This window comes from Dunckerocampus dactyliophorus, chromosome 2, assembly GCF_027744805.1.
Source record: "Dunckerocampus dactyliophorus isolate RoL2022-P2 chromosome 2, RoL_Ddac_1.1, whole genome shotgun sequence".
NCBI lineage: Eukaryota > Metazoa > Chordata > Actinopteri > Syngnathiformes > Syngnathidae > Dunckerocampus > Dunckerocampus dactyliophorus.
In genome coordinates, this window is record NC_072820.1 from 4148554 (window position 1) to 4169179 (window position 20626).

General features: G+C 41.8%; 5 protein-coding genes across 9 annotated transcripts; 4 read left to right on the forward strand and 1 right to left on the reverse strand.

Annotated features, from left to right (window-relative positions):
- Window positions 1-145: 145 nt before the first annotated feature.
- pecr (peroxisomal trans-2-enoyl-CoA reductase) lies at window positions 146-2037 on the forward strand. Its single transcript, XM_054768394.1, has 8 exons — window positions 146-280; window positions 616-749; window positions 849-1014; window positions 1091-1172; window positions 1239-1335; window positions 1405-1515; window positions 1607-1718; window positions 1798-2037. The coding sequence occupies exons 1-8, from the start codon at window positions 169-171 to the stop codon at window positions 1878-1880; spliced, it is 897 nt and encodes a 298-aa protein (XP_054624369.1). The 5' UTR covers window positions 146-168; the 3' UTR covers window positions 1881-2037.
- Window positions 2038-2098: 61 nt separating this feature from the next.
- On the forward strand, window positions 2099-3911 carry ndufb3 (NADH:ubiquinone oxidoreductase subunit B3). Of its 3 annotated transcripts, none has more exons than XM_054768395.1 (3): window positions 2099-2238; window positions 3464-3592; window positions 3684-3911. In XM_054768395.1, exons 1-3 carry the CDS (start codon window positions 2159-2161, stop codon window positions 3835-3837), a joined length of 363 nt encoding a protein of 120 aa, XP_054624370.1. In that variant the 5' UTR covers window positions 2099-2158; the 3' UTR covers window positions 3838-3911. The 3 variants fall into 3 exon arrangements, with proteins under 3 accessions (XP_054624370.1, XP_054624373.1, XP_054624372.1); XM_054768398.1 differs by having other exon boundaries at window positions 2210-2243; XM_054768397.1 differs by lacking the exon at window positions 2099-2238 and adding an exon at window positions 2842-3042.
- On the reverse strand, window positions 2872-8824 carry LOC129177350 (UDP-glucuronosyltransferase 1A1-like). Of its 2 annotated transcripts, none has more exons than XM_054768391.1 (9): window positions 8339-8824; window positions 7998-8049; window positions 7758-7906; window positions 7468-7595; window positions 6225-6318; window positions 6034-6159; window positions 4603-4690; window positions 4292-4511; window positions 2872-4227 (listed from the first exon to the last, which is right to left on the reverse strand). In XM_054768391.1, exons 1-9 carry the CDS (start codon window positions 8783-8785, stop codon window positions 3957-3959), a joined length of 1575 nt encoding a protein of 524 aa, XP_054624366.1. In that variant the 5' UTR covers window positions 8786-8824; the 3' UTR covers window positions 2872-3956. The 2 variants fall into 2 exon arrangements, with proteins under 2 accessions (XP_054624366.1, XP_054624365.1); XM_054768390.1 differs by having other exon boundaries at window positions 2873-4227; window positions 7986-8049.
- A 1086-nt stretch (window positions 8825-9910) lies between these two features.
- Window positions 9911-15120, forward strand: si:ch211-227n13.3 (uncharacterized). 2 transcript variants are annotated; one of them, XM_054768393.1, is made up of 5 exons: window positions 9911-10425; window positions 10568-11080; window positions 12518-12593; window positions 12875-12994; window positions 14126-15120. In XM_054768393.1, exons 2-5 carry the CDS (start codon window positions 10678-10680, stop codon window positions 14496-14498), a joined length of 972 nt encoding a protein of 323 aa, XP_054624368.1. In that variant the 5' UTR covers window positions 9911-10425; window positions 10568-10677; the 3' UTR covers window positions 14499-15120. The 2 variants fall into 2 exon arrangements, with proteins under 2 accessions (XP_054624368.1, XP_054624367.1); XM_054768392.1 differs by having other exon boundaries at window positions 9912-10425; window positions 10644-11080; window positions 14126-15119.
- Window positions 15121-17447: 2327 nt separating this feature from the next.
- On the forward strand, window positions 17448-19223 carry LOC129176629 (C-X-C chemokine receptor type 4-like). Its single transcript, XM_054766866.1, has 4 exons — window positions 17448-17728; window positions 17802-18010; window positions 18089-18372; window positions 18465-19223. Exons 1-4 carry the CDS (start codon window positions 17714-17716, stop codon window positions 19058-19060), a joined length of 1104 nt encoding a protein of 367 aa, XP_054622841.1. The 5' UTR covers window positions 17448-17713; the 3' UTR covers window positions 19061-19223.
- The last annotated feature ends 1403 nt before the right edge of the window (window positions 19224-20626 follow it).

Below are 20626 nucleotides of genomic sequence, written 5' to 3' on the forward strand. Positions count from 1 at the left end.
AAGTAGGACTCCACAATACTTATGCATGTTGATAAATTGTTGGCTATGAAGATCAGTGGACAGCAGACTCGGACATCAGTTGTAGGTGAAATTCCGGAAGTATCGTTGCACTGCTACATTTACTCCAGCAGGGGGCGCAGGAAGACTCCCGGCGGGCCACAAACAAGTATGGCGGCTCACAGTGTTTTCCGACCGGGCTTGTTCAAGCATAAAGTTGCAATTGTGACTGGTGGAGCGACTGGCATTGGGAAAGCAATCTCTGCTGAGCTTGTGGAGTTGGGTGAGTGTGGTCATTTCGGGTATAGACTCAACTCTACGATGTATTGAAAGAAATAGTGGCTGACTGACGGCGAGAGACAAGTGAACTTTGGTACAGAAAAGCGGACTTCCAGTAAACATTAATGGACGCTGTAGCAGCTTTCAACGTTGTTTGTGGGGGAAACAAACTGCAACATAGCTTACTTTAACAAAAATCACGTTGGCCTGACTTGTCAAATAATTGCAACAATCAGCAACTTTATGCATGTGTTACTATACACCAATGCCTCTGCCTCTTAACTGGTTTAGATTTGCAACAGACATCACTCCCATCATGGCAGATCATTGTGTCCTCAGGTTGCAGTGTGGTGATTTCCAGTCGAAAGGCAGAGAGACTGGAAGCGGCTGCTCTGGAGATGAGAGAAAAAATCCCTGCATCCAGCCCTGCACGTGTCACTCCAGTTCAGTGCAACATCCGCAATGAGAATGAGGTGCATGCTCTCTCACCTTCATAGACAGCCGTGCATTCATGCTGAGATGAACTAAGCCAAATGATGGCGTGATGGTGTACTTCTACACTTCCACCCCAGGTGAAGGCTCTTGTATCTTCAGTGCTGAAGCAGTATGGTCGGATAGACTTTCTGGTGAACAATGGCGGTGGTCAGTTCACCAGTCCGGTAGAGCACATGTCCTCTAAAGGATGGAAAGCTGTGATAGACACAAACTTGACTGGAACCTTCCACTGCTGCAAGGAAGGTGAGATACAGGCAGCTAAAATGTCCGCTCCGTGTGTGAGGATTGTCTTCACTGTGTCCCTCATCGCCCTTCACAGTCTACACAGCATGGATGAAACAGCATGGAGGTGTGATCATCAACATCATTGCAGATATGTGGAAAGGCTTTCCAGGCATGGCGTAAGTAACGCCGCCCTTTTAAAATCCAGATTGTTGACACTCATGAACCCGTTCTCGCACCAACAGCCACACAGGCGCAGCCAGGGCAGCGGTGGATAACTTAACAAAGAGCCTGGCCGTGGAGTGGGCGGCATCAGGAGTCCGAGTCAATGCTGTTGCCCCTGTATGGGTATTATTATATTTATACAATCAATTTTGTGGCTATTTCAGATTAGCATTTGTATGGTTGCAGGGGACCATTTTTTCTAAAACTGCAATGGAGAACTATAAGGAATTTGGACCAACCCTTTTTAAGATGTCTGTTCCATTTAGTCCTGCAAAGAGACTGGGAGTACCAGAAGAGGTGCTTACATCCTGTATAGTCATTGCATTGTTTAACTTTGCATTGTTTACATATACTGTAATTACGTATTTTCTCCCTGTTTGTGCTCCAGATCTCCTCAGCAGTTTGTTTCCTTCTCTCTCCTGCTGCCTCCTACATCTCTGGAGCCACACTGAGAGTCGATGCAGGACAGAGTCTGTACCACTCCATGTGGGAGATACCCAGTATGTTGATTTTTTTTTTATGCGCATGCTTCCACATTGATTGTTGCCTGATAAACACTGTGTCTGTGTGTTTCTCCAGATCATAGTGCGTGGCCTGAAGCTCCAGAGGGAGAAAACCTGGACGCGCTGAAGGATCTGCTCAACCCGCAAAGCAAGCTCTGATCCATTTTTGCCCCAATGCATCAAAGCAAGCTCTGATTCATATTTGCCCCAATGCATCAGATCACTAAAACACAAATAACGTGGAGGTTGACTGATACGTGACCCTGTCCTAATCTATGACTTTTCAGAATAATTATCTGTAACTATAATAATGTGAATGTATTTGTGATGCGTGCTAATTAAAGATTTTTGCATTGCACATGTAGTTTGAAGGTGTCAATTCCATTTGACAACAGAAGCAACATTCTGTAAAAGCGCATACGTGAGTTTTGTCCCTAATGATTTGCCGTATTTCTGCCGTACAGCAACAGGAACTGTCGCAACCGTGCAATAGCAGAGGTCATAACACACGATTGAGGTAGTGTATGTGTCTTTTGTTTTTTAATTATGACATTCGAACTTTAAAAAAATTAAAAACTCATTAGTGTTATGTTGCAATGTTTTGACCATAGAGGTTCGTGCTGCACCCCAGAAAAATGGCTTCATTTTTGCTAACGTAGCGTCACATACGTAGCATGCAACGCTAACCTGAGTCGCTTTTGACATTTTTGTGTTTTTAAAGTCAGTCTATTTATTCAATATATATATTATTCAATAATATATTCAAGTTAAGCCACCATTTAGACGATCATTAACATATACTATCTACAAGCGTACACTATTCTATACTACAACGTATATGTCTTGTTTACATGTATAGTCCTTAAAAATAGCAACACTCAGTGTTCAAATGAAAATATAGAAGTATTACAAAAGTACATCCTAATGCCGTTATTACATGTGGTTTGCGTTTCCTCCGCAACTGAAAAGTTGAGAGTAATTTATATAAAAAATGACTTGATGCGTGGGGAGTCGTAAAAAACTGCACTACCTATCCAATCCAGTAGGTGGCGGCAAAACAAGCTTTGTGACATCATATATGGCGACCAGCAAGCGTGCGTCATCATATGTGCGACAAAACAACAAAAGGATGGCGGACGACTGGCTTGTTTAGTTTTTAATTGTGTTACACAACATTGTACTTGACACAATGCGAGCTGCACGGAAAATACGTAAACCATGCAGAATATTATTAAAGCCTGAAGTGAACGTCTTAACAAAATAAGGCAAAAAATTCCAAGCAATTGAGGATATTGGCTGTCAGACTCGGAGAATGCTACTGGTAAGACTAAGACGTATATAATAAGAACAATAACACACATTGCTGTCGAGATTAACTGTGGAGTCATACAACTTATTCTAAGGCTAACATCAGCTACGTAAACCGGTGCTTATTGCGCTATTGTATGATGTAAAAGATTGCACCCAAGTGTTAAACCAAGACAAAGAAAAATGTACCTTTTTATTTTCTTAGAGGCAGTCCATATTTTTCTTGCATTTGTTTCATACATTTTTGCAGTTATTTAGAAATCCAGCCCCTAACGCATACTTCAAATGCATTTATTTAATTCCTGAGAGCATGACTTGGACTTTTACAGTCAAATGTACAACATTATCATTTTTCCTCACAGCTATACGTTTGTTGTTGTACATTAAAATGCAAATTTTGAAGGCTTTTCATGTTGTTTATGTGCCCTTGTTAGTATGGGAGGCGACCATGGCCACAGCAAGATGTCCATGCCGGACTGGCGGCAGTGGAAGACAGAGGGAACGCCACTGGAGTTTACGCAGCAGAGGTTGGCAGCCCGGGGCCTTAAGGACCCGTGGGCACGGTGAGCGTTTAAACATGAAATCTTTCTGTTTGCGCTGTCATTACTTCCTTAATCATCCTCGTTTCTTTCACTCTCTCCGTTCATTTCAAAGCAATGAGGCATGGAGGTACTCGGGGGGTTTTGCGCGTGCCGTGACTCTGTCGGACGTGCTGCTGAGAGGATTCAAGTGGGGCTTTGCCGCCTTTACCGTTGCGCTGGCTGTGGAGTACGCCCTGTTCCCACCCAAGAAGGGCGGCCACCACTAATGAACACCGTAACACTTCATCCCTCCGTTCCTTCTACGCTGATTCTGTATGTCATTAAATCCTTTTGATCACCACACGGCTCCACTTATTAGATCTTGTAATAGTCCCCACGTGGAACTTTAGTCTCGCTTCCTCTTTCTGCTCACTTTCCGACAGCAAAGCTTCAAGCATTTAACTGTCAAGATGATAAAAACCAGCAGGACCGTAGCCAGCAGCGCTATTACGTCCAGACAGAAGTACTGGAACCAGTTGAGGTCTTTGACAGCAGCTTGAAGATGTTCAGCCCCTTTGTGCCGCATCACAAATTCTGTCCAGTACACGGAAAGGTCCAGTGGATCAACAGGACGATCTTTGTGTAGCGCAGATAGCCTCCTCATGGTCTCTTTGTGCCTAAAAAAAAAACAGCTTTTAGTTGGATTCACCTCGATGTTGAAAGAAACCCAAACAACCTCACCTCGTGTTGTTGATGACCTCGTTCAACGCCTGCAGCAGATCTTCTGTAGTCATAGCGGTGATATCCAACACGACCCCCGCTCCTCTGCTCGCCAACTTTTCGGCGTTGTCAGGCTGGTCTCCAATGAGTGGTACCATCACCATGGGAACGGCGTGACAAAGTCCCTCAAAGAGACCGTGTGAGCCAGCATGAGTGATGAATGCCCGAATGCCACGATGAGCTAAACGTTGGACAGGGAATGATAACTACACAAAATGACACAATACAGTACCTGTATATGGATTCAGTATATCAATATAGCACGCACTCACCGAGTAAGTCGTTCTGGGGCACCCACTTCATCATCTTTACATTTCCTGGAATATTTCGAGGAACAAAGCCGCTGTATCTCCATATCACCTGCCACAGTAAACCCATTTAAATGCTACACTTAATGAGTGTTGCTGCAAAATACGCTCACTCTGTCCACGTGTCACCTGCCGTCGGGAGGTGACGTGTGGGTTGGCTTTCAGCCGAGTTATTTTGTAACGGTATTGCATTCTTTTTCCGGCGTTTCTGGGTGAAAATTGTGATGGCCGTCTACTTCTGATGTGATGTCGAGTGCTCTCCATTTGTAAATGATTTGTCTTTTATTTGTCTTTCTGTGTGATGCGCTGCAGTGCTACTGTGCTATAACACTGCAAACTACAACCGCAATGAAAGACTTTACAGCAGGGGTGTCCAAAGTGCGGCCAGGGGGTCATTTGTGGCCTTCGGTTGTTTTTTATTTATTGGCCTGCAGCAAATTTGAAAAGTATAATTTAACGAGAAAACTGAATAACAACAACAACAGCAGTTATTTTATGAGAATAAAGTCAAAATATGAAGAGGAAAAGTCATAATTTTATGTGAATGTCTTTTTAGAAGTATCAAAAATATATTTATATAAAAAATATAAATAAATATGTATATTTTTTATATAAAAATATTTATCTTTTTTATATTTTTACTTAACACATTTTTATATTGAAATATAAAAGATGTTTTTTAAAATCGTAATATTATGAGAAACAACTATAAAGTTGTAATTTTAAAGTTATACTATTAGGAGAATAAAGTCAAAATATGGGAATAAAGTCATAATCACGAGAAGAAAATGTACAGGATGAAAGTTGAAATCGTCGGAAAATAAAAACAAAGCAACAGTAGAAATGAAAAAAATTATAATTGTAATAATTTAATTTTACTAGAATAAAATCTAAATATTAAGAGAAAAAAGTTGTAATTTTTCCGAGAATAAATTTGTAATATTATGAGGACAAATAATGTCAATTTAATAGCATAGCATTGAAATATTTTAAAAAAACAAAAACTAAATAAGTAATATTTTTTGTAAAATCAGGTTGGGGAAAATGTTATATTATGGAAATAAATTCATAATATTATGTGAATGAAGTCATAATATTACAAGAAGAAAATGTATCAAGATTATTTGGGGAAAAAAAGTTGAAATAATTGGAAAATTGCAAAAAAAAAACAGCAAAATGGGGAAAAAAAGAGCAAAGAGTGAAGTTGATACTAATAAGCTTTTTCAAAATATCAAAGTGGCCCTTCCATTCTTTCATATTTCAATATGTGGCCCTCGCTGGAAAAAGATAGGACACCCTTGCATCACAGAGGGTTACCCTCCAGGACCACCAGCAAATGGTGACAACAAGCTAAAGGTAGTTGATAATGCCCATAAAATTGGAAAACTCCCTGACCTTCTGCGGAATCTGTCTGAATGCTTCCAGGAAGACTGTGGTCGTCTCTTCTGGCATTTCGGACACGGCAGTGCCCAGCGTGAACACCACAAACCCATGCTCTCCTGACACCCAGGGCTCCAGATCCTTTAGCACAGACAGAAATGTTGTTATGTTACCGCACTACAGCCGCACCCATGAACACGCCTCACCTCTGGCAGAGGATTCCTCACGTTGCAGTTAATGCCTCCAACTAGCACCATGTTAGGCATGAGCGGGCGCGGGAACTCCAGTGTGAAGTCAATCCTGTTTGCAGATGATGCCATGAGCATGACTGATAAGCGGGTAGAAGGTGTTCTCTCGTTTATCGCGGGGGATAGGTTCCCAAAATAGCCCGCAATAAGTCAAATCCGCAAAGTAGCGTATAGTAGTAGTTTACATTTATTATATCTGTTTTAAGGCTGTAAAATCCATCACCATACACTTTATACACATCTTAAAAGAGGCATTAACATTTGATCACATTTTAAACACTCTCAAGGTTCAAATTAAGTTAGAATTTTAATGATCAATCTACTAGATTGGAAATTATTAAGTGACAACCATCGATTTACATAGGCGCCGCATCGAGTGGGTTTGTTCACTGCTGCGATACATTTGCGGATACACCCACCCAATATGGCGGCGACGTTGACGCACGGCTCAGCGCACGATACGGCGTCTATCTATGTCTATGACCGCAACAGGAAAAGCACGAAGGAGATTGGCTGACAGTGGTCTACAGCCAATCCGGACGCACAACACATCGGACGGGTTCTCCCTTAGCCAATTAAGTAATGCTCATTATTCTACAAAGACGGGAAAAGACCGGATGTACAATAATGTGCATCGCTTAGTATGTCCACAAGGGGGTGCTATTAAACTCCCTCTGCTGAGGAGACGGAACATAATACATTATTTTGGCTTTATTCTCATAAAATTACAGCAGTTTTTTTTTTTAACAATTTAAAATTTCTTCTTGTAATTTTTTTCCCTCTACCTAATTTTCCAAAAATTACAACTTTATTTTGCTTTGTTTCTCATAATATTATGCTGTAAAAAATATATGTTCTTTAATATTTCACCTTCATGCTACTAAAATGACATTATTTTTCCTTATAATATTATTCCTGTAAAATTACGACTTTTTCTCATGAGATTTCAGCTTTTTTCTGTTAATATTTCTACTTTATTCTTCTAAAATTACAGCAGATTTTTAAATTTTTACTGTTGCTGTTTTGTTTTTGTTAGTTTTCCTGTTAAATTGTATTTTTAGGATGTGCCGTGGGCCAATAAAAAAACAGTCGCACTTTGGACGCCCCCGTTATAAGCCATACTGTATAGAATGAATGATTACAGCGGAGGCGTGATTCCGGACGACAGCGTTATTAATCGCGTTACCTTTGCACGAGTTACCTGTGCAGCCAGATTGCAGATTCCGACAACACCTCAGCCACAGTCACGTCTTCTCTCAGGAACTGGGAGGCTATTTGATCAAAGCGCCAGTACAGAACGCGGCACAGGAGCGGCTCCAGCGTAGTCACCTGCAGGTCGAGTGAGTTCAGTTGTGTAAATTACACATTTAACAAAGGCCTCAGAAGGGCTCGGCTTTTTATCAGGAACTTTTAAAGCCTTATCTCGTAAATGAACCACTGGGTTTATTTGACAGGATCCCAGCTGGGCATGTACAGTACATCGGTGCTCACCACAGTGTTGATCACTCTTTGTTTGAAGTCCATTTTATCCGTGAATCCGGTGAACAAGCGGGGCACGTACGAGGGCGGGGACGGGCACCCTGCAGAGTGCATATCCAAGAAACACGGAATTCCTCTCAGCAGATTAACAGCGGGGATACCTGGAAGCGACATTGCAGCCAGACAATTCAAAGAGACCAAAAATCAGCAGGAAAAAGCCATCTCGTTGCTGCATTGTACCTAATTTCCGACCTATGAGGGAGCCTATGGGCACCATGGGGTCCGTCAGCACGGCGTCAAAGCCCTGTGGCGTGAGGAGGAGTTACACATTATTAGCAAACATTCACCATTCGGCTGCATTTGATGTGAAACATCAAGCACAATACAGTACATCCCCACTTTTCACGGCGGTTACGTGGGGGGAATGAAAGAATCCAAATGGTTCTGGTTTCATTGTGACATTTTGGGCAAAATTGTGGGTTGTTTTTAAAAGTACATTTTTGTCTTATTACCCAGTCAGGGTGAACGGCCTATTTTTGGAGAAAATTGGACCGAAAATCAGCAAACCTGTGAACGAGGGGGTTTGGATTCACCTGCTGCTCCAGATGTGAGATGAGGCTGGCGTTGAACAGAAGGCTCTCTGCAGTGACGTGGAGCATTTCTGCAATTCGTGAGATTTGTGAGACTTTCTTCTGGATTCTCTCCATGAAAGGCTGTGTCGATTTGAGCAGCATGTCTTTGCCCGCGGACAGCAGAGTGTCAATATACGCCTGGTCGTACGGCACAGGAAAGGTCAGCGTGTCATAGTGCTCCCCCGGGCCCATCCGCATGCTGATCTCTGGTATCACAACAGTGACCTGGTGTCCGCGCCGACCCATTTCCTGAGCAATGGCCTTGATGCCAATCCAGTGACTCCCGTCCATTGGCAGCACCAGAAGTTTGCCCACGTATGAAGGACCGGCGTGGCTTGCAGGGACGACCTGATCCACAGCGCCTGCCGTGTTTAGCAGCAGGAGCGCACACACCAGCACTTTCCACATTGTTGTCTTTTCTTCATCTGAGCAGCACACCGACGTATGTCCTGGTTCAAAAAAAAAGAGGAAGGGACAGCACTGAAGGGCTGTGATTGGTCAGCTCTGAGTGCATTTTCTGTGTACAGTACGGGACTGATAGGCTGTAGGGGGGCCGATACTGTAAACACATGGCCAGTACTGCCGATACCGGTGCTGATTTTCATTTTGTGTTGTTTTACCAACAAATTTACATTGAATAGGAGGTCAAGGTGTCAAGCAGAAATTTCAGCATCCAACTATTGTGTAATTCATTTTAAATGTAAAAAGAAAAGTCAATTAATTAATTAAATTAATTAAAAAATAAACTCATACTACATGCAGTACAAATATATTAAATTATTACATTCTTTTTTCATTGAATAAAATATATTCTAAAATATAATTAATATAAAACAATGTAAGAATACGTAACAATATCTACCAAACGTGCAAAATAAACAAAAGCACCACTAAAACTACGAGTGGCTCTCATCCAATTCTTATGGCTTTTTGTCCCCCAAGGCTTCCTACAAGTATATAATAATAGAACAATATCAACAACTTAACAACACAACACACATATTTGTGAAAATAAACACAGAAGCGAACTCGAAAGATCTTATTGCGCTATACATCAATCCCACACTTGGTATCGATGCTACGGACATATGAATCGATCCGACCACTCCGATAGTGATGGAAATTGCTGCTCTTTTTAGAGAGCTGTTTTTTTTGGCTCGGCTCACTAAAAATAGACGGTTCTTTAAGCTCCCAAGTGGCTAATCAAATTTGTATGTTGTCTGAAATGAATTTATTACCAAATTATGAGTATTGTGTAAATGTGAACCCATGTGAAAAAATACATGATATCAAATGTTTATTATTTAAAGGGACTTATTTAAACTTCAATGAACAGCTACAAAATATGATATAATAGAAAAACAAAGACACATCTCAATAGACAAATTAGGTCAAAACAGGTCAAATCTCTTCAGGAAAATTTCTCACGAACAAATCGACTCTAACCCCGCCCCTGTCCCTGCTCGGGGTCAGGGGCCACATATCCTGACCAATGACATCCGCCTTTAACAGAAAAAAAGTCGAGGAAAAACCTAATCGACTCCCACTTGGCTCTCAACGACGCGAACCGGCTCCTGTCGTTCATTTCAAAGAGCCGTTCGAGACCCACGCATCAGTGCACTCCAAGTAGGCTACCCCACACGGTGTCATGGCTGCCAAGTTGTGTGTGCACAAAGTCCTCCCAGCCGTCTCCTATAAAGGGTAGCAGGGGAGGTGTTGATAAGAGACTATGTATGATTTATATATAAATATACATAGAGAGAGAGAGAGATATTTATACATATTTATACAGAATGTGTTTGGTTAACCATTGCTCCGATACGCAAGGGGGCGGTATTCTTGGCCAAAGTTGGCATGGCGGGGAACAGACGAAGAGGAAACTACGACCAAAAGTGTGAAGATGCCGTGAGAAACGATTCCGTTTGAAAAACAAGTTGCTGTTTTTATTTAGTTGGCGTGCCATGATGTCAGAAATAGCTGCTGCTGTATTGGATGTTGACTGCGAGTCGGGCTATGGATTCTCCAAGCTGTGAGCCTGCTGGCAATACGTATGTTGAAAGCTACCCTAGTTCAAAAAAAGCTTTATTTGTGATCAACTGCTTTATTTATGTCAGCAGAAGTGAAACTATGAACTATATTTCACCGCTATTGTCTTTTGTTTAAGGTGTTTTCTTGTCCTCAATTCAACAGAAGTGAGCTGTTTCTGTAAAAGAAATCCATATTGTGACCGCCTTGTTACGATCCGCCTGTCCTCTCTCGGTTACAGCGCGTTCGTGTATTGACCGAAGTGGAAAAGCATCATGAAATTAAGAAACTCTTCTAAGTTGAAAAAGCCCTCAAAAAAGAAACTGGACAAAAGTCCCAGTCCGAATGAAGATGTCATCCAACGCCGGCTTCGCAGTAAGAGACGGCGGAGGATGTATTCTAGTGACATCGACGTCAGTACGGACAGCGTGGTTGATGTGATGAAAAGTAAACATGGCGAGGAGGAGCCTGAGGAGGGTTGCAGTCTGCAGGTAGTCGATGGAGGACTCGATTCAGATGAACAGTGTAGCTCCAGCGACGTCTTTGCTCCTTCGCGCCTGAACGCCTCTGCTCCCAAGAAGCCAACAACACCAACGGGCCTGTGCGCCGCCTGTCTGAAGCTCTACCAGAGGGCCAAGAAGCTGAAAACTCCCATCATAGACAAACTGCTGGACAATGGTACGTATTTACAATAATGACTCACCAACTGTCAAGGTTGTTGGACAGTTGACCTCAAAAAACATTTGTGACATTTCAGGCTCTCCGCGTGAGTGTCCACCAATCTTAAAGTTAACGTGCGCATAATTGTACATCAGATATCCCACTATATTGATGATGTGTGACCAAGTCAGCCTCGGTGTGTGCGAACAGGTAGCGCCAAATCTATCTGTGGCGGGCTATGTTTATCTGTGGCGGGCTGCCACATGTAAATGAATGTATGGAAAACACTGATGTTCTGTCCACTCTTTTATAAAGTCTGCTGGGACATTTGAACAACACTTTATGGATATAGATAGATTAAGAAAAGCATTTTGCTTATTAGACTTTGGTCCAAAAAAAACTACGAGTGTCAGTAAATGCGGCTATTTGCTGCCTGTAGCCGTTTTTTTGCCTGTGACACATTCTAAAAATATAATTTAACAAGAAAACGAAAGGGAAAAATCGAGAAAAATGTCCAAATATGACAAGAAAAGTTCAAATTATATGAGAATATCAAATATTATGAGGGAAAATAATGTTATTTTAGTAGCCTAAATTTGGAATATGAAAGAAAAAAGACGTAATTTTTGTTAAAGTCGTAATAATATGAGAAACAAACAAAACGACAAATAAAGTTGTAGTTTTTGGAAAATTAGGTTGCAGGAAAAAGTGATAATGAGACAAAATAATGACAAAAAAAATGTCCAAATGCGATGGGAATAAAGTCATAATTATGACGAAAAGTTACAACAAAATTTAAATAGTTGAAAAAAAAAAAACAGGAATGGAAAAAACAGCTGTAATTTTACCCCAAAAAGTCCAAATAATAAGAGAAAAAAGTGCACATTCCAACGAGAGAAAAAAGTTGCAATTTTACAAAAGTAAACTTGTAATATTATGAGGGAAAATAAGATAATTTTCGTACCGTAGAGTGGTAATATTTTTGCAAAGTCGTAACATTATGAGAAACAAAATAAAGTTGTCATTTTTGAAAAGAGTCATAATATTATGGGAATAAAGTCAAAATATTATATTACCAGAAGAAAATTCCCAAAAGATTATTTAAGAAAGTTGAAATGTTTAGAAAATTAAAAGAAAAAAAAAATGCGGGAGGAAAAAAAGAAAAAGAGGAAAGACGGAAGTTGATACTTTGTCCCTTCCTGTATATCACAAAGCAGAGGTGCAGTTTTTTTCTTGAACTATATATAACTGAGCATATTACAAAACATCAAAGTGACCCTTGCATCCTTTCTGTCCTGTCATTTTTTCCCTGCTTTATTTCATCCAAATACATTTTTAAGTTTAAAATAAGCATCGGGTTCTGCTGACATGGTGACGCTTTACCTGCTGGTGCGTGCGTGTGTCACGAGTAAACACACAAAGCTTCATTTGAGCTTCTCGTCATTTTTATTTCAGATCCCACTTCCTTGACGTGTGATCAGTGGGTCCTGCTCAAAGAGTGGCGCCCAAGTAGGACGCCTCTGTCAAGAAGGTGAGTAAGCAGTGATTTCCCCGCAATCTATCTGTGGCGAGGGCGACGTACTGAATTTGCATCATCGGCCACGACCATGCAAAAATGTGCTTAGAACTACAAATGCTTCTTTTTGTATGTTTTTTTTTTTTGAATGTCACAAACCAAGCTGGGTCGCCTGTGAGGGCTTTTAAGCCGAAGTCTCTTGGCTAGATTTGTCACGAGTCTCTTTTGTGAAAGAGTGTCCAGATGGTCCCATTGCTCGCCAAATTGCCAATGAATGAATGACTTTGTTTCGTCAGGACGCTTCCTCTGAGCCTGTTGAAGATCCAGAGACACATGAAGGGGAAGAAAAAAGCAAAGCGAAAAAAGCAGGATGACACGAAAGGCGTTTGCTCAAGGCCACACATTTTCCTTCAGAGGTAACTCAGAATACACATTTCCCTTAAAGCATCGCTGTCCAAAGTGTGGCCCTCGGGGCCATTTTTAGCCGAACATTTTTTTACACTGGATTGCAAAGCTAAAACGTTGATGTTTTGGTCAGGTAGCTTAGCACAGTGGTGTCCCGAGTGCAGCCCGGGGGCCATTTGTGGCCCATGGATGTTTTTTGTTGTTTTTTTTTATTGGCTCGAGGCACATTCTAAAATTATAATTTAACAACAAAACTTTACAACGATGTAAAAATCAGCAGGGCAAAGAATAAAGTCAATATATCGAGAAAAAAGTTGTAATCTAACGAGAAAAAGACGTAATTTAGTGAGAATCACTTCCTTATATTACGAGAAATAAATCACGTCATTTTAGTCACATAAGGTTGAAATATTAAAGAGAATTTCTTATATTTTTTAAAGTCATAATATGAAAAACAAACCAAACTAAATAATGTGATAATTTGGGGAAAATTAGTTTGGGGGGAAAATGTTATACTTTTATGGGAATAAAGTCAAAATGTTATGGGAATGAAGTTATAATATTACGAGAAGACAATTTATTTTCCTGGTCTTGCGCCAAAGTACATGTTAGAGGAGAAAAAAGGTGAAATATTTGGGGGAAAAAACAGCTATAATTTATGAGAATAAATATTCAATAAGGAAGTTGTAATATTACGAGAAACAAACGCAACAAAAACAAAAATTAGGTTTGGGAAGAAGTTCTAACATTATGGAAATAAAAGGGTGTGGACAGCAGAAATGGGGAAAAAGAAGAAAGACTGAAGTTTAGTTTAGTAGTTTAGTAAATTTCCCCGCTGTGGGATAAATAAAGTACATACAAAGTTTATACTAACAATCAGCTTTTGCACCTACAGTATATGACAGAGCTGAGGTGCCGTTTCTTCTTGAAATATACAAGATATCAAAGTGGCCCTTGCTTCCTTTATTTTTCCTTTCAATGTGGCCCTCGTGGGAAAAAGTTTAGACACTCCCGGCTGAGCATATGTTGGCCTATATTGGATTGGTTTTATCGTATTTCATGTAAAAAATGTATCAAAGCGGTCCCCGCATTCCTCAGCGGACTCATCCTGAATGGACTGATTACTGTCAAATTTGTGTCAGGAACCTCAGGCGGCCCCAAAGAGCGCCGGTGACAAAGGAGAGGAAGGTAAAGCAGAGGAAGAGGCCAAGAGATGACTCTCAGGGCTCTGGTATCGCAAAGCAGACGGGCTTCCACAGCAACAGACCCCCTGAGGACAGCAGCGGTAACTTTAGCAATGACAGCAGTCTGGACAGTTTTCACAGCGGAGAGCACGAGCGGGAAGATTCCTCCAGTGTGACTGAAAAAACGATTCCCTTTTCGGCGGGAATGGAAACTTCCACGCTAAGCACTACGCCACCCAAGCAGAAAACGCCGAAGAAAACGAAGGGATTCCGAGACTTGCTGGCCCAGTTACGTGGCAACAGCAGCATGGTTGTCAAAGAAACGCATTAGACTGACTTGCATCTTACACTGCTGTTAGTTTCCTGCAGGGGCGGTGCTCTGTTGTGTCGGTAGATGCCATTAACGCCCCATTTACTTGCATGCTATTTATTTTTTAATGATGCAAGAGTAGAATTCACAGCTCTGTCAGGGGATGTCTCAATAAGCGTGTATCTGAACATGATTTTTGTTTTTTACCGGCAGAGATTTCCCCTTTTGTTTAGTTAATTCATGGCAAATTGAGATGCATTCAATTTCTGTACTGTAGTGTCTAAAGTAAAACGAGAAAAAAATGCCTCCGGGAAAGTTGACATTTTAAAACATTTTGGTTTAAATAAAATTGTTTGTAAAACCCACAAGTACTGTCTTTTCTTGGTAAAGTAAATTGAATTTTCGTTACTTTTTTGTCCTAACTGCCGGAACAATATTGATGAACGGGGGACTTTGCCCTGCAATTACCATTTGTGGACGCTTGGGGGCAGCAAGTGAACAGCAATTGAATGTTGAATTAATTGGAAGTTAGGTGGCTATTGTTGGGTAAACACAACACAATAACAACTAATTAGGAATTTGATCCCGAATAAGCAAAGATAACTCATCAATAAATAGTCCACAAATTCAACACTATAGCAATTTACTGAACTTCATTTTGTTATATGGAACTACTCAAATTGTGTACTGGCCCAGCTCGGGCAACTTTGTTACATTTTTGTACACATTTCCTAAACCAAGATTTGAGTAAGAAGCTTGACTTTTTAGCGTAGAATTTGCAAATATATGAAGTATAGCCACGAGGCATTTACACAAAATTAAAAAAAAAGTAAAAGTAATTTAGGTAAATTAAGGACATTTTTAGTAAATTATATATATATATATATATATATATATATATATATATATGTTATGTTGACAGAAACATTGTAATAAGTACAGATTGTACAATGATGATATTTTATTTCAATCAAAGAATGAAGAGTAAACATTACTTTGTATCGCAGTTTGGGAATCTAAAGAAGATAGATGACAAATAGATAAATAGAGACACACGTAGATATAGATGGAATTAGTAGATGTTTGGGCCTTGTCAAGATTTCCATGTGTTTCAAGGTAAACGCATTGCTTTTTTAGGTCTTTTGCTGCCCTTTGTTGAAAGGAAGAAAAACAAACAGGTCCACCCTGGCCTTGTCAAAAGTCAGTGGCAGTTGTCCGTCAACGTGGTTTTACTCGGTAATGTTGTTCCTGAGATTTGTGAGTTGATACCAGTGAACCTGGAGGAAGGCAGGGCAAGCAGAGATAAGGTTCGAGGGACTGGCACGCTTTAGAAAGTGTAACACTTTGGGGGATTTGGGATTTGTTGTTTGTTTATGGGATTAGTGGAGGATGGACATCGCAGCCGAGACAGGAAGAATGTCTGCTGAGCTGCTCCGCAGTGCACAAAACGCTTTTAAAAGAAGCTTATATACAAAGTCATATGCTGCTGGCCGCTGATTGATAACATATTACTAAAACAGCGTGCGGTTTAAGAGGGGACAGACACGAAGACAATAAAAACACCACCAAAAAAAAACGCTACGAAAGAAGCCACCACTACACATTATTAGCGATTATTAGGTACATTATTAACAGTGTATAATTTGAGAGAGGAAGAAAAACAAAAAAAAGACTCCAAAAGATGCCACCGCTATTCATTATTAACAGTGTGGTTTAAGACGGGACAGACAGAGAGACAAAAACAACAAAAAAGCCACCATTATACATTAACAGTGTATGATTTAAAAGGGGACATACAGACAGGAAAAATAAACCTGCAGCAAAAAAACATTACAAAAGATGCCACCACTCACATTCAATGTGCGGTTTAAGAAGGGACGGATGGATAAAAAAAAACAACAACAACAACAAAAAGGACTACAAAAGAAGCCGCCGCTATACATTATTAACAATGAGTGGTTTAAGAGGGGACACAGTGAGGAAAAAAAACTACAAAAAAGCCACCACTTTACCTTATTAAGTGTGCGGCTTAAATGGGGACAGACGGAGAGGCCAAGAAACCCCAGCAACTTTACATTATTAACAGCGCGTGGTTTAAGAAGGGACAGACACAAAGGAAAAAACAGCAACAAAAAAACCCTACAAAACAGTTACCACTCTACATTATTAAAAGTACACGGCTAAGAACTGACAGACAGAAAGGAAAACACAGCAACAAAAAAAAGACTACAATGAAAGCCACTACTATATAATTTTTAACAGTTTGGGGTTTAAGTTGGGACAGACAGAAACACAAAACATAGCGATAAAAAGACTAAAAAGAAGCCACCGCTATACAATATTAACAGTGTTCGGTTTAAGAGGGGACAGATAGAGAAGGAAAAGAACAGCAACAAAAAAAGACTACAAAAACAGTACGCGGTTTAAGAGGGGCCAAACAGAGAGAAAAATTAACTTTGGCACCGTACAGTCAGCAGGATTATGCAAAAAAAAAAAAAGAAAGAAAAACTGCACAGGAACCAAGGAAGTACTCTGCATTTTGGTGAGGCTCTGGTTGGACCTGCGTTTATTTTCACATTTGCCTTTTAGGTCGCTGTGGCATCTATAGTGGCGCCCCCCACTCCAGAATCATCGTGGCACAGCCCATCTGTTGGTCCGCGCAGTTCTACCACACTACAAACTACACAAGCTCCAAGCACATTAACAAACAAGCAGTATTTTTATATTAAAATGGGTTAGGATGTGCTGTAGATATCAACAATCAATAGATATCAACCGTATCCAAGTATCCATTCCATTCATGTTGTTCAGCATATCAGCGGTGGCACTCATGCACGATCACCACTATCTCACTGTACACGCACACATCATCATCATCATCACGGTGTGCTCGGCTGAGAGCACGTCCCCCCCCCCACACACACACTCCACCCCCACCACACACACACACACACACACACACACACACACACACATTGTTCATACCCGCTCTTTCCTATTGCCAATAGACCTTGATGATCACAAAGCTGGGGTCTCCGGACCAAAACAATTCAAGCGGCGTGCACGCACAGGACAGCATCCTGTGATAGAAGCACCTGACACCTCGAAAACAGGAAAAGCCTTTTAGCAGGAACACAGATGGGTCCGAGCGTTTGAGGGAGGAGCACCAAGAGAGCTATATAACGCTTCGACGTGGGTCCCAGCTTCACTCGGCAGAGAAAGGGGAGTTCTTCATCATGTCCTATTACGAGGTAAGCTGAATGAGTGAGGACCTTAAAGCCTATTTTATCTTCATGTGTACTTAATCATCGTCTGTGCCTCCAGCATATCCTCTTTGACTATGAATTCAATGACACCGGTTCTGGATCTGGCTCTGGTGACATTGGGGTGGATCTGGAGGAGCCGTGCGAGGTGGAGCACGTGATGACCGCCGAGCTTCAGCAGGTCTTTCTACCGGTGGTCTACGCTCTCATCTTCCTCCTGGGCATCACTGGGAACGGCCTGGTGGTTTTCGTGCTGGGCTGCCAGCGCAGGTGAGTCGTCTGTGGAGTATTTCTTCTTTTAAAAGCTCCTTTAGGAGGTCCACCATTCACGGTTCACTTTGTTTTAAGGTCCAAATGCAGCCTCACTGACCGCTACCGACTCCACCTCTCAGCGGCCGATCTCCTCTTTGTTCTGGCACTTCCGTTCTGGGCTGTGGATGCGGCCTTGGCGGACTGGCGCTTCGGTGCGGCCACCTGTGTAGGCGTGCATGTGATCTATACAGTCAACCTGTACGGCAGCGTGCTCATCCTCGCCTTCATTAGTCTGGACCGCTACCTCGCAGTGGTCCGAGCCACCGACACCAACACGGGAGGGCTGAGGCAGCTTCTGGCACACAGACTAGTGTATGTGGGTCAGTGTCTCTCCATTCTTTTACACTCAACCAAACTGGCTCTTTTCCGGTCCATCAGGGTCTAACCTCTCTTTGGGTCACCCCCCCCGCAGGTGCCTGGTTGCCCGCTGCTCTGCTGGCGGTACCCGACTTGATATTTGCCCGAACTCAAGAAGGAGGCGAGGGAAGCACCCTGTGCCAGAGATTTTACCCAGCGGAAAATGCCCCTCTGTGGGTGGCCGTCTTTCACCTGCAGCTGGTCCTCGTGGGTCTCGTCGTCCCGGGCCTGGTGCTTCTGGTGTGCTACTGCGTCATCGTCACCAGGTTGACCCGGGGCCCGCTCGGTGGCCAGAGGCAGAAGCGGCGAGCGGTGAGGACCACCATCGCGCTGGTGCTCTGCTTCTTTTTGTGCTGGCTGCCCTACGGAGCGGGCATCTCCGTGGACGCCATGCTGCGCTTGGAGGTCCTGCCCCGGAGCTGCAGCCTGGAGGCCGTCCTGAGCGTGTGGCTGGCGGTGGCCGAACCCATGGCGTTTGCTCACTGCTGCCTGAACCCGCTGCTCTACGCCTTCCTGGGCGCAGGGTTTAAGAATTCAGCCCGCAGAGCCCTGACTCTCAGTCGAGCCTCGAGTCTGAAAGTTTTACCAAGAAGACGCAACGGGGCCTCCACAACCACCGAGTCCGAGTCTTCAAGTTTACATTCTAGCTAGTGTTTGCTTGTTGTCTGCGTGTGTGTGTGTGTGTGTCTACAAATGATCTAAGAACTTCAGGAGAAGCCTGCTGGCAGTCTTCCCTCGCGTTCTCTTGTAAATAGTCTTTAGATTTGTATTCAGTGCTGCTGCGCTTTCACTGGTTTATAATAAAATAGATGAGAAAATGTGAAAATGTGTCATTTCTTGTATGATATTCCTACGGTGACTGACAGGGGCACCGAACTCTTCAAACACAGAAATAATCCAAAACCAAAAACACACAATCACCATAAAAGTTACAACAACAAAAAAAAAAGTTTGCCCAGAAGAAAGTTTGTTATTCTTTGTTAAACACTTGGCCGTAAAGTCTTTAAAGTCTCCTGGGAGCCCGGCTAACTTCCGTTTCGGCCCTTGAACTTGCAGCATTTCTGTCTTGTGTGTATTTTTGCCATTTGCAGCATTTTTTTCCCCCAAATGTGTTTGTAAACCTACAGCGTTTTATTCTTTATTTCTTCATTTCCCTTTAACGTTGCACAAGCAATATGCAGTACTGGGAGTTTTTTAAATGTATTTTTTTTACATTTTATTGTATATTTTCACATTTGCATTGTTTATTTAATATTTTTTAGCATTATTAGCCACGTAAACAGAAGAAGTGAACAACCTTTAAATGACAAAATGTAAGAAAATGAAATATTGTAAGCGTCAACATGTAAAATGAATGATGAGAAACAGACATGGCGAAGGGCCACAATGAAATAAGCTCTGTTTCTTCCTACTCCTTTTCGGACATGTTGAGTTAACCATGTGATATTCCTTCATGCAACTTGTTAAGCAAGTCCCAAACAAATAAACCACACCATGCTAACAATGAACATGTTAAATTAGCATCCCTGTGACCGGCTCAATGAAAAATGAGCGAATTCAGAATATTGCAGCTCTCGTGTTTCTACAAGTCATAATGTTGTGGTTTATACATAAAATACTAAGTCATCCTGCTTATTATTTTCATAAATCTAATCACCAGTGTGTCCTGGGAAAGAGGTTATGTATTCACATATTCTTTGAGGGGGAAAAATATTTTGCAATAGGGTGTACACTTACCTGATCTCAGCACCTTTGTATTAATTCATGACCACCCACGTGGGTCCAAACATCGGCACTGATCCGATGCATGGACACGGTGATATTCCTCTGAAAAACAAAACTGTTTCAGCACTTGACTATGAACACGGGATGAATCACACATATTGCGTGCGAGTGAACATACCGCATGCGTGGATGTGCACGTAAGATCGACGATAGTCAGCTTGTGACGTCGGAGCACAGGGAGCATCGAGGGGTCAGCAGGTCCACATAAGCCTGTAAACCAGTTCATGAAACTCACTGAGGTTCGTTTGCTTGGATTTAAAAAATAGCGGCAGTAACTAATTTATTCCATTAACTTTGTTCACATTCTTTAGCGTAATTAACGCACGCGCACCACGTCAAGCTACTCTTCTGTTATGATGGCAGACGGAAGGACATTAGCGTCCCCGCACAGAGCCTGCCGCTCGGTAATAACTTTATTCTCACCTGAACACA